General features: G+C 34.5%; 1 protein-coding gene across 1 annotated transcript in view; it reads right to left on the reverse strand.

Moving 5' to 3' along the window:
- The window catches only part of CEP192 (centrosomal protein 192), a gene marked incomplete at its 5' end in the record, with an annotated part of 111,523 nt that overhangs the window by 23,808 nt on the left and 74,623 nt on the right, over nt 1-13,092 (reverse strand). The window contains 4 exons of the mRNA XM_084252672.1: nt 2,462-2,612; nt 8,841-8,950; nt 10,498-10,613; nt 10,885-11,145. Of these exons, the coding sequence (XP_084108798.1) occupies nt 2,462-2,612; nt 8,841-8,950; nt 10,498-10,613; nt 10,885-11,145 (638 nt within the window). The remainder of the gene's footprint in view (nt 1-2,461; nt 2,613-8,840; nt 8,951-10,497; nt 10,614-10,884; nt 11,146-13,092) is intronic.

The raw sequence follows: 13,092 nt of genomic DNA on the forward strand, positions 1-13,092 counted from the left end.
ACATAGATCTAACGAGGAGAAAATCGGAAAAGTGATTCTTTTCTTAGAACAATGGCAAAGCGTCCAACCACGAATGAGTCTCATGACAAGTAGTGGTGAAGATGAGCTCCAGATAGACCTCTATACAGACATGTCAAACATGCACTAATCAGCCTGCAATGCATATTGGGGAGTGTTATAAAACTTATACTGTACAAAATTATAAACAATAAAATATTGGTTTTTTTGCAAACATACATTCCTCGATGTCACCCAATTCATATAAGTCCAATATCATTATAATACGTTACTTGGTTCCAAAATTATACTAAATAATACGAGGGTCTGTAAATGCACGTTTCCACTCAAAGTAGCGTCGAGTACCTGGTAGCCAATGTCCAGAATGGTTCGGAGTGCAAAGGGTTAATACCATTCTCTACTAAAAAGAACTAAGGCTTCAAAAAGAAACAGCTATTCCAGGGTTAGAAAAGGGAAAGTATGAGTCTAGTATATCCTTTGTGTCAATGAATAAAGAAGTGCTCAAAGAATGATGTGAGCACATCAAAGGATCACGCCAGATTAAGAGATCAACGAATGACAGTAAAAGCTTAAGAATAAATCCAGGAGTCAACTCTAACAAGTGAATAAAGCACATCAAATCTCTTCCTCTAAGAGCAAAGACAACTAACAAATGTAGAAAGAAAGATGGAATGAGAAAGTCACCATTTGGTAACAAAATAGTAATAACATGATTTAGGCAGTTGTGTGTTTGGGTACTGCAAGTCTGAGGAACAAGATGATCAGCATGTCTAAGCACCTTCCTTAAGACATTTAATATTTGTATACCACCTGAAGAGGTACACTGAGAAAACCACCATCAAGATCACTGGTAGAAAAAGGGTCATCAGTTGATCTACATCCTATTTTCTCCTTTTAACAGGGAATGTCCAGGAAGAAGAGACGACTGGGTGAGATCCCCTTGTAGTCTTGCTAATGTCAGATCTCCCAATGTACACATGTCCTTATTTTATAAAATGCTTTTAACAAGATACATCTGATCAGCCTCGAATTGTTTCTGGTAGAAGAAACCTAAAATTTATGAACCTATGTGGCATAGTTGTTGGAAAAAAATACTACAGGTTATGTAATTTATGAAACCATGATGGTTGTGGTAGTCTTTTCCTGTTTTTGCTTATCTTACAAGAACTGCAGGGCAGGCTTGCAAGAGTGAAAACAGTTGGGGGCGGGGGAGTACCCCTATTCATTTTAAATGAGAAAAAGATGCTGTTTTTCATAAGTCGACAAGCTATATTTCAGAGTGCAGGCCCATGCATTGTCCTCTCATTCCCCGACCTAAAAATAGCCATAAAAGATGGAACTATGATGCGTGGTTCATTATTAGATGAACAACATGCAAATGTGAATTGCTGCAGTTCTGGACCCGAATTCAAGTTACACCATGATTTAGCAGAAAGCAACCTATCAGATTCTATCCAAACTTACATTTTTTTATAAATTGCTTTTTGTTCCTCAGACCCATAAATACCAAAGTCCCATTCTCAGGGAGACTGATTTCAGAACTTTGCCTCCAGTCTCTTGCCAGGTAACCTTGTTTAGGTTCTTTTCTCAAAAGCTGGTGGCATGGTTTTTGACTTCTGTGCCATCAGGGAGCAGGAGCTCATCTTTGGCATATTAAAGTATAAAACTGAGAACTCCCACCTGTGGTGTAAGTGATGTATCACATACACAATGCAGAGAGCCTGGGTTAAACGTGAGGCAGAGGCTAGTACCAATTTGTAAAAAGTACATAGGAGTTAGCAATTGGCACTCTTGGATTTCTCCATGTTTCACCAAAAATTATTAGTAAAGCTAAATATGGAGAATATATTTGATTCTGTGGCTCTAGTAATCCAACCCTCTGTTTTCTCAGTCATGAAAAAAGAAGGAGAGACGGAGGAACTCTTCCATAATGAAGAAGAGGAAGGACAGTAAAGAGACAGGTTAACTAAAAGCAAAGTGATCTTAGATTAGATTGTTGACCAATGAGGAAGAGGAATTTTCTTTGACAGAACTATAACATTACTGGGGAGCTGGAAAAATTGTAGTGAAATCTGTGGGTAAATACTGCTTCGAATATTAGTGTTTTAACTTTGATGGTTGACCATGGCTCTAGGAGAGCATGTATTTGAAATTTAGGGCTAATTAGTCATCATACCTGCAACTTTACTCTTATTAAATAGTTCAGAAAAATGTCATGAAGAATGATAAAGTGTGGTATCATGTTAACAACTTAGGAATCTAAGTGCAGGTAGCAGATGAGAGGGCTCTTTACTACTATTTTAAAACTTTTCTGGAAATTTGAAATTATTTTAACTTAAACTGAAAAATAAAGGTGATGATAAAAAAAATACAAGGAGGAGAGCAGCTCTATTATGCATCAAATAATCTTGAAATCTAGTGAAAGACACTTTATTAATTTTACCTTTTCAATTCTAAACCAGCTTTGGAAGAAGGCTGAAGAAATTCTCTGCTAGAAATGGATTCTCTGAATTCTCCAATTACTGAAAGTATAATTTTACGCATGTTTCCATAAAAGAGCTGAATATCATTTGGCCGTTGGGGAAGATCGTATACTGAAATAGAAAATGTTTGAAATAAATTAATTTTCACATAATCACTCCCCCTAAAAATCCAGATAAATCTATTTATAGTCACAGAATGTCACTTTCTTAGGTGAAGGTAGATGACATTTTAATTTTAATATTATTAATAGCATTAAGTTATAGAAAGTTCAGTGCCAGTGATTGGCAGCTCAAGTTATGGCCCTGGATTGGACCCTTGTCAACTGTTAGCTCTGACCTGACTATCCTTCTAAGCAGGTTTAGTCTCTTTGAGTGTACAACAGGGGTTTGATGTGTTAAAAACATCTTTAAATATATATGTGGCAACATTTATATAAAAGCATTGTTCTAATTCCTTTATATTTTCACAAAACTCTTTAGGTAGGTATGATTATTTCAAAGATGAAGAAAGGTAGGTATGATTATTTCAAAGATGACCTCAAAGATGAAGAAACTACATTGACAAAGAGACACAATTTATATGTGGCAGCTCATAGACATTAAACTCATGCAACCTAGAGACCAGGCCCTATTAAAGTTTGAAAATTGCAAATTAATAAAATAGTCCTGGATTTGAACATCTCTAGACAAGCCCATCTGAATTTACATATAAGAACATTTCTAGAACATGCTTGTATTCTACATGTTAAATATGAAGAATCACATGCTTTAAAATGTGAATTTTAAAAGAACACAGTGTCAGCTGAATTTTATATTAATCAAGATATGTGACCATAAGTTTCTTTAAAATTTATTGATGTATTTTTATATTGTTCGCTTTTGTACAACGTTTGATTTCTTCTCTCAGGTGTTATCTTCATAAAATTACCACCACCAAGACACCCTTGAACCATTACCATAGATTCTGCTCTTCCCTCCTCTGATGAATGTTTCAATTTATAGCTTGGCTGCTAGTTTTGTCTTTTTCTTCCCCACTGATCGCTTGTATGGTTTCCCTATGTTCTTCCTGTAAGTGAAACCAGTTTTCTTTTTCCTTCTGACTTATCTCACTGAGTATAATCCCTTCCAGCTTCATCCAGGTTGCTGCGAATGGCATTGAGTTTTATCTTTTTTGATTGCTGAGTAGCATTCCATTGGTATATATACCACATCTTCTTGATCCAGTCATCTGTTTTGGGGCATTTCTGTGTTCCTCACAGCACAATTTACAATAGCTAAAATACGGAAACATCCTAAATGCTATTTTAGCTATAGTAAATTGTGCTGTGAGTAACACAGGACTGTAAATATTAATGTTTTTGTGTCCTTTGGGTAGATTCCTATGAGTGGAATTGCTAGGTCATACGGTAGATACATTTTTAGTAATTTGAGGTCCTCCACACAGATTTCCATAGTGGTTGGAACAGTTTGCATTCCCACCAGCAATGTAAAAGGGTTCCCTTTTCTCCATGCCAGCATTTGTTGTTGTTAGTTCTTTTAATGTGGGCCATTCTTACTGGTGTGAGGTAGTATCTCACAGTGGTTTTTATTTGCATTTTCCTGATTATAAGTGAATTTGAGCATTTTTTCATGTGCCTGTTGGCTATCTGTATTTCCTCTCTGGAGATGTGTCTTTTTAGCTTTTCTGCCCAATTTTTGACTGTATTCTTTATTCTGTTTTTGTTGAGTTGTGTATGCTCTTTGTAGATCTTTAATATCAGTCCCTTATCAGTTTTGTGGAGTGCAAATATTTTCTCCCAATCTGTGGGGAGTCTCTTCATCTTGGTCATTGTTTCTTTCACTGTACATAAGTTTTTGTTTGAAGTAGTCCCAACTGTTTATCTTTTCCTTCATTTTCTTTGTTTCCAGGGATGAGTCTTTAAGAATGTTTCTGAGATATATGTCATGGAGTGTTTTACCTGTGTTTTCTTCTATGTTTTGTATGGTTTCAAGTCTTACATTCAGGTGTTTTATCCATTTTGAATTGATCTTTGTGTACAGTGTAAAGCAGTAACTTAGTTTCATTCTTTTGCATGTAGCAGTCCAGTTTTCCCAGCACCATTTATTGAAGAGACTGCCCTTGTTCTAGTGCATATTCTTTGCTCCTTTGTCATAGATTAGTTGTCCATAGATATGTAGCTTTATGTCTGGGTTTTCAATTCGGTTCCATTGTCCTATGTGTCTTTTTTTGTTCCAGTACCATGCTGTTGTAACTACTATGGCCTTGTAGTATATAGTCTGAAGTCTGGGAGTGTAACAGTTCCAGTCTTCCTTTTTCTAGTCAGGTGTGCTTTGGCTAGTCGAGGTTTTTTTTGTGGTTCCATATGAATTTCATTAATATTTGTTCTATTTCTTTGAATACCTTTGAGATTTTTATTGGAATTGCATTGAATCTGAATTGCTTTTGGTGTTAATTTTGTTTTCATGAGCAGAGAAAGTCCATTTTTTTGTATCTTCTGCTTCTTTTATGAGTATTTTGTAGTTTCTTTGTATAAGTCTTTCACCTCCATTGTGAGGTCTATTCCCAGGTAATTCATTTTTTGGGGGTAAAATTGTAAATGAGATGGTTTTCTTGATTTCTTCTTTTCAGATACATTGTTTGCAGATAGGAAGGCTACTGATTTTTGTGTGTTGATTTTTTAACCTGCTACTTTGCTAAACTGATTTATTGTTTTAATTAGTTTTTTGGAGTTTTTAGGGTTCTCTCTCTATATATTATCCTACCATCCAAGAACAGTGATAGTTTTATTTATTCTTTCCCTATTTGGATTCCTTGTTATGTCTTTCTCTTGCCTAATTGCTCTAGCTAGGACTTCCAGTATTATATTGAAAAGCAGTGATGAGAGTAGACATCCTTGTTTTGTTCCAGATCTTAAAAGAAAGACTTTTAGTTTCTCACCATTAAGAATGATATGGCTATAGGTCTATCATATGTTTTTTATTACTCCTTTTATTCTAAGAATTTCAAGGGTCTTCATCATAAATGGATGCTGGACTTTTTCAAATGCTTTCTCAGCATCTATTGACATGATCATATGGTTCTTGTTTTTCTTTTTGTTGATGTGGTGAATTACATTAATTGCTTTCAGATGTTGGACCATCCTTGTGTCCCTGGTATAAATCCCACTTGGTCATGATGCATTATCCTTTTGATGCATTATTGGATTCAACATGCTAGGATTTTGTTGAGTATTTTTGGATCTGTGTTCATTATGGAGATTGGGCTGTAGTTTTCTTTTTTTATGTTCTTTGTTTGGTTTAGGTATTAGCGTATTGTTGGCTTCATAAAATGTACTTGGTAGTACTTCTTCTTTCTCATTTTTTATGAAGCATTTTTGTAGGATAGGCACCAGTTCATCTTTGAATGTTTGGTAGAACTCATTTGCGAAACTATCTTGTCATGGGCTTTTGTTTTTGGGGAGGGATTTGATTATTGTTTCAATTTCATTACTTGTAATTGGTTTGCTTAGATTTTCTATTTATTGAGCTTTGGATGCATATATGGTTTTAAGAATCTGTTCACCTCATCTAAATTGTTGAACTTATTTGTATAAAACTATTCGTAATAATGTCTAATTATCCTCTTGTAATTTTTTTTACTTGTGATTTTATTTATTTGAGTTTTCTCCTTTTCTTTGTGAGCGCAGCTAAAGGTTTGTCTATTTTTTTTTTTAAAGAAACAGCTTTTGGTTTCATTGATCTTTAGCATTTTTTTTTTAATTTTATATTTCATTTATTTCTGCTTGGATTTCTATTATTTCCTTTCTTCTAGTGGTTTTTGAGTCTTTTTGTTGTTCTTTTTCTAGTGCTTTGAGATGACAGATTAGGTTGTTTTTATGGATTCTTTTTTGTTTCTTGATGTGGGCCTGTATTGCTATATACTTTCATCTTATTACTGCTTTTGTTATGTCCTATCTATTCTGGAAAGTTATGTCTTCTTTGTCATTTGTCTCAATGTATTTCTTAATTTTTTTCTTTGATTTCCTCATTGACCCAGTGGTATTTCAGTAGCATGTTCTTCACTCTCCATTTGACGGCGTTTCTTGTTTTCTTTTCATAGTTGATGTCTAGTTTGATGCCTTTATGGTCAGAGAAGATGGTTGGTATGATTTCAATCTTTGTGTATTTGTTGTTTGTCTTGTGGTCTTAGAGAATAATCCATGTGCACTTGAGAAGAATGGGTATTCTGTGTTTTTTGGGTGTAGTGTCTTAACATATGTCTATTTGGCCCATATGTTCTAGGATCTGATCATAGAAGCTTAAATCAACTGTGAAAATATTTGGCACTAATTACACATTCTACAAAAGTGAGATTACAGATACTTGCAATAGTAATATGCTCAAACAAATAAAAGACGCTAAAATAAATGTCATTTTCATGTAACATTAGTATCAGTTTTAAAGTCATCATGCAAAAAATTAAACTGCAGCATTCTCATAGGTGATCCACTGTAGTAAACAATATATGGAACCCAGTATTCCCCAGGGTGGAATCTGGCATCCAACAGACCTATGAGAACTACAAACTCAATCCCATCTTAGATGAGTGATTTGGCATGTTACTCAAGCTCGTGCTTGAGTTTGTCAATACAACCATTAATAGAGTAACACAATTATCACTGCTTGAATTTTACGCATGCAGCTTTCCCTCCCTTGAACATACTTCTCCATCCTGGTCTCCATTTTCACAATGTTTATTCTTCTTCACTCCCCTCTTTAACATTACCTCTTCATTCTTCAGGATACCTCAAGAGTTACTACATTCTAAGTGAAGTACCCTTTCTCTGCACTCTATTAAGATTCTCAGTTTAATGAGCGCTTTTCACTCTGTGCTTTATTTATCAATCTTCCTCTTAGTATGTAAGCTTGTGAAAGTCAAGAACTGCACCTTTACTTCTATGGAATGGCACGCTGTACTCTCAATACACTTCCATTCAATGAGTCAAATGTTGCTGAATCATGAAATTGTGTCAAGTTCTGAACCACTATTTACTCACGTTACCTCTTTTAATCACAATCTTTACTATTGTTACAGTATGTTGAGTACTTAAGTATTCTACATAGCATAGGTCAGTTTAACTCTGAATCCTTTCTATGAAGAAGAGATAAGGAAGGTGAGGGTTAGAGGCACTGAAGTGGCAGAAACAAGTCTTGGGTTAACTCCAAATCCAATGTTCTTCCCAAACTCTGATCACTTAGCATACTGTGGAAAAGATCCATTTTCATTCTTTTTAACTAAATTGCCTCTGCCTTACTTTTGAGCAGATGATCAATAGTAAGATGATCTAGATTTCTACTTTATTGAAATGATCAGATTACTCTGTATCATCTTCATATCAGCATACTTTTTTCCTTTATCATTTCATATTTCAGAAACAGTATCTATTTCACCATTAAAAAACTAGAAGACAAATGCAGGAAGAAAAACATTACCACCTGAAATTCTACCTTCAGAACATTATTACTGTTAATATTTGGTGCATAGATTCCTATTTTATTTTTAGCCAAATGAAATTATGCAAACTTTAAAAAAGGTTCCCTTAATAAGTGAAGAGCTTTTAATATAGTCATTTAATATAAAAGTGTAATATTGCCTTAATGGCTTCAAAGTATGCTTGCATAATTAAACAACTTCTTATTCTTGGTTTACTTCTTAATTCTGACATCTTGATATTATAAACAATAAGGTGGTGAAAATCTGTACATATATTTTTATATCTTAATACTTTTTTTTTGTATCAGTAACACACACCATTAAATACCTGAATACAGCTCAAATAGGACTACATATCTTTCACTCACCATTATCTATTTGGGATTCTTTTTGCCATCACCACATCCTCTATAAATTGTATAGTGTAACACATAAATCTCAAACTGAGTGTAAGTTGGCAATCATTAAATCTTAAATAGTAACTCCTTTGAGTTTAATAATAACCATTCTCCTCCTGTTTACAGTTCTACCCATAAAGGATATGCAACAATATACTAATAATATCTTACATTTACACAACAAAGTTCTCTCATTTTATCTTCAAAATAACTCTGTATGAGTGAGAAGCAAGACATTCTTCTCATTTTACAGATAAGGAAACTAAATTTCAGTGATATAATTGGTTGAAAATCACATAGTAGATTTGTGGCTCAATCTTGGTCTTATGCCTTATCTAAGCACTCTTCCTTCTCAGAGCACATCAACAGACTGTGCTATCACTACAGGCAAGCCAGGTCATCCGATTTAAAAAAAAAAAATTGGAGTGAAAAATTAAAAAGACAATTAAAACATACTGAGATTCTTACCTTCAGTTACTAGTAGCTCATCTTGAAATGGTTGAGCAAAATCTATTTTCCGAAGTACACTATGTTCTGGAAGTATACGTTCCATAATCCCCGGTTTATGCAACAGGGCTCTGTGAGTAGAGATTTTTATTCAAAAGTGGTTTTACATATAAAATCACCTTTTTAGATTTTGAATATTTAGCAAATCCCACTAATAATATGACACATTAGATATATATAGCTCAAGACTTAAGTCCTAAAGTTGGTCATTTTAAAAAGAAAATCTGTTTTGGAAGTTCCCTCAATTATATATGTTAGAACAATAATCAGTTTCAATTTAATGTTAACATCAAAACAAGAAATCCCTGATGTAGTAGTAAAAAGAAAAATAAAATTAAAATCTTTTCAGGTCTTACAATTTCATTATTTGTGACAATTTGATCATAATTGGAAATGTCTCAGAAAAAAAAAATGCCAAGAAAATAATACAAAGAAGGTATCAGAGGAGATTAAACTACCATGCAACTATTTATTGTCTTCTGGAGAATCTGAGAGAACTGAAATGTAAATTTCTCTGTAACACTCAGATGTTCATAAACAAAACAAATCCTATTACTGCAAATTTGTAGCGGAGGAGTCTTTTATCCAATTAGAGAGAGGAAAGAAAACAAAAGACCTGGTAATCTAATTTATCCAAATGTTAGTTTCCATTTCTAAAATACTTAATTGACAAACAACAAAGTTCAAAGTTGAGCTCTTCACATTTGATTAGTTTTAACATCATGTAGCAACACAGCTTTCTCTTGTTTCATATGCATGGTCACCCCCCCCCCCCACCAGAAGTTAATCATTTCCTATTAACAGATAAAACGGTCACTTATTTAGGTCCTCTAGGAGGCAATTCTTTTTTTTTTTTTTTTTAAGATTTATTTTTTATTTATACAAGAGCCGGGATACAAGCCAGATGCGCGGGAGGGTGAGAGGATTCACCAGAGATAGAGTGGGGAACAGAACAGGCAGACTGACGAAATACACTGCTGAGGGGAGCAGCAGGCGAGACAGGAGAGGTCTGCTTGCCATGTGGGTTGCTCCGAGGCTGGTGGGGATTGAACCAGCACTGCAGAGGCTGCTGACAGCTTCACAGTGCTGCGCTCAACCGCTTGCACCACCAGGAAGGCCCCTTCTAGGAGACAATTCTAAATTCAATATACAAAAGTGTTTCTTTTCTGTTTAAATAGACCTATACCTAAGTATATATTTGACAGCATTTCAGCATATTAAACTATATTTAAATTAGATGTACCAAATCTTCTGGAGGTACATACTTTAAGTAGATAGTTGAGTTAAATACTCTACATATACACTTCTAATATACAACTTGATCTTTTCATATAAAGATGGTCATATAAAGTCAGACTACTGTTTAAGTAAAGGAGAAGGGGCATGATACATATGTCTAGAAAGGAAAGCATATGAGAAGCAGAAGATGAATGTCCTACAGGTATTTCTTCCTCACATTATGGTAGCTTATCACCTACACAAATCTTACCAAGATTTTGCCTACCAGTTCATTCACAAGTAGTGAAATGCTTTAAAAATTCCAAATGCCAAATCATTTATTAAGCCTTCTTTATTTCTACTGAATAGTTTCCAACCTCATCTAAGATAAGTAACCTACCTTTGAAACTGCTGCCTTGATATTTCATCTCCACCAAAGAAGTAGATAGTTGACAGTTCTGTAGTGGTTTTAAAACTGCTCTCTCTGTGTGATGGATTATATATTATAGTAACATCCTGATGTCAAAAAAAAAGAGTGACTATGAAATATTTTCCTTGAATAAGTCATTTCACTCTGTAAACTACAGTATCAGACTAAACAGTCAATACAGACAAAAAATACACATACGTAACATTTCCAAGGTTAGATAAGTACTGCTATTCCTATATTACTTTGAAATATTTTAGTCATGAAGTAAATAATTAATTTAACCAAAAAACGAGTTCATATTTTAACCTAAAAAAATATTATTTACTGAGTAAAAGGGTACAAAAATTTGATGCTTACTTCTTGTGTTCCTTCCTTCAGCACAAATTTATCTGGAAAAATCTTTAGTATTTTAGAATCCAGCAAAACTTTTCTCTGAGAATCCTTAAAACACACTACTTTAACAAAAGCTGCCCGAGAACCAGTGTTACGAACAGAAAAAACAGTTCTACTTTCTTTGCCAGGTATTAAGTCTTTTACTGTTACCATGTAACTGTCAGGTAACTTTTTAACATCTTCCAAAATAAGATTACTTGTTCCTCCATATCCAGACAAAGGAATCTTAAAAACAAAAACAAAAAAACAGAACATACACATCCAAAATTACTTGCAGGTAGGCATACAGAAGATTAAATTAATCAAAGATAAAACTGTTGATTTTTAATATGTAAGTGAATTTAATTAAAATCATTAATCTTTGTGTACTTTGGTTGGTAGTTACACCATTATATCAAAGATTTTGTCTTAAGAGAAAAATAAATCAAAGAGCAACAAAATTATTTACCTTCCAATACACTGAAAACAATCATGTCATTGTTAGAAAAGTCAAGCTCAGGGGACAAAAGAGTAATTACAAAGATCAGTATAGGTAAACTTAAGAAGGTATTAGAGGGCCTCTCTGGTAGCCCAGGGGTTAAGTCTCAGCACCATCACTTCTGAGTCCTGAGTTCTATTCTGACCAGGGAGCTAACCCACATGGTGCAGCAGACCTCTCCTATCTCGCTCACTGCTCTTCTTGGCAGTATATTTCAGTAAAATCTGCCTGTTCTGCTCCCCATTCTGTCTCTGGTGATTCCTCTAACCCCCCCACACTTCTCACCTGCACCGCAGTTCTTCTACGTATAAAAAAAAAAAAAAAGTGAAGTAAAAGATACTGTTGTTTGTAATTTACATCGAAATGCATTTAAGAACTGATGAATGTTCAGATATGTTATTAAGAGATATATAGACGATATTAATTGTAGAATCTAAGTGGTAGGATAAATGAATGTTTATCTTGTAATTCTTTCAACTTCCCAGCAATTCTCAATTTCCAACATGAAAAATTTGGGGGGTAAAATCTACAATCACATAATCCTGGGAGCTTTCTATGTAGCAGAATTAGAAAGAAGCATGTCAAAGGAACCAAATAGAAGCTAAATCAGACACCCTGGGCGGGGGAGGGTTGGGGTAGAAAGGGGAACAGACTGGTGCACCTCAGGGTCAGGCTGTTCACAGGAATTCACACAATAAACTGTAAATTAGAAATGTAGGAATTAGGTACCCCAGTGAAAAAACTAACGTTTCATATCCATCAAAGTACATTCCTTTAAAACTATCTTTCATTGCTAACTATTAAAGGGGCTCCAAAGAATTCCTTGCAAATTTGAGAACATGCATAGTTTATCTGAAGTTCTGTCATGGACTTAACCAAAATAATATTTTGAAAAATTAAATTTCGGCTCCTCATAAATTTGTTTTGGCTTATCTTCTAATGCAAATTAACAGCATTTTAAAGGGCTTCAGATGTGACGCGCTCCTACAAATCCCACCTCATTCAAAGTAAGTTCTGCTTGTTCTAAGAGACTAAAATATTTCTAAATTTTTCTTTTCCCACAGACACTTGCAAATAAATTTTACATATGAAGCAAGAAAAGGGAAAAAGTTGGCTTTTGAAAACACTCAATGTTTAAGACTAAAAGTCATAAATAACTACTAAAACATTAAGAAAATAATAATTAAAGTTTCTAAGGCTTGCAGTCAAAGAATCAACAGAAAAATCAGCACTTCAGAGCAGGCTTCCTTAAGCCCAGCACTATGAACATTCTGAGTGGACCACTCATTGTGGGGAGGGCTATCCTATACAATGCAGGATGTTGAGCTGAGTCCCTGTCTCCACACACTAGGTGTCCATTGCACTGTTTTCCCACCCCCAGTTCTGATAATCCTAATTGTCTCCAGAAATTACCAAATGTCAAGTGAAGAGTACAACAGCCTCGGGTTGAGAATCACCACCAACAGCATATACAATAAAGAAATGAAGTCTATGGGGACAGGTAGCTTGAATTTGAATCCAACCTGAACCACGTATTGGCATGTAGATGCATGATAGGACAGACATCTCTCTAGGTCTCAGCGTCCACACATGTGTAGCATAAAAAAGGATGATTTCAGATAACTGTGTTGTAAAGACAGTGATTAGTAGTAGTGCCTGACATATACTCAGTATGTAATAAATAGGTTTTTATT

This window comes from Talpa europaea (genome assembly GCF_964194135.1).
Source record: "Talpa europaea genome assembly, chromosome: 13".
In the NCBI taxonomy this organism is placed as follows: domain Eukaryota; kingdom Metazoa; phylum Chordata; class Mammalia; order Eulipotyphla; family Talpidae; genus Talpa; species Talpa europaea.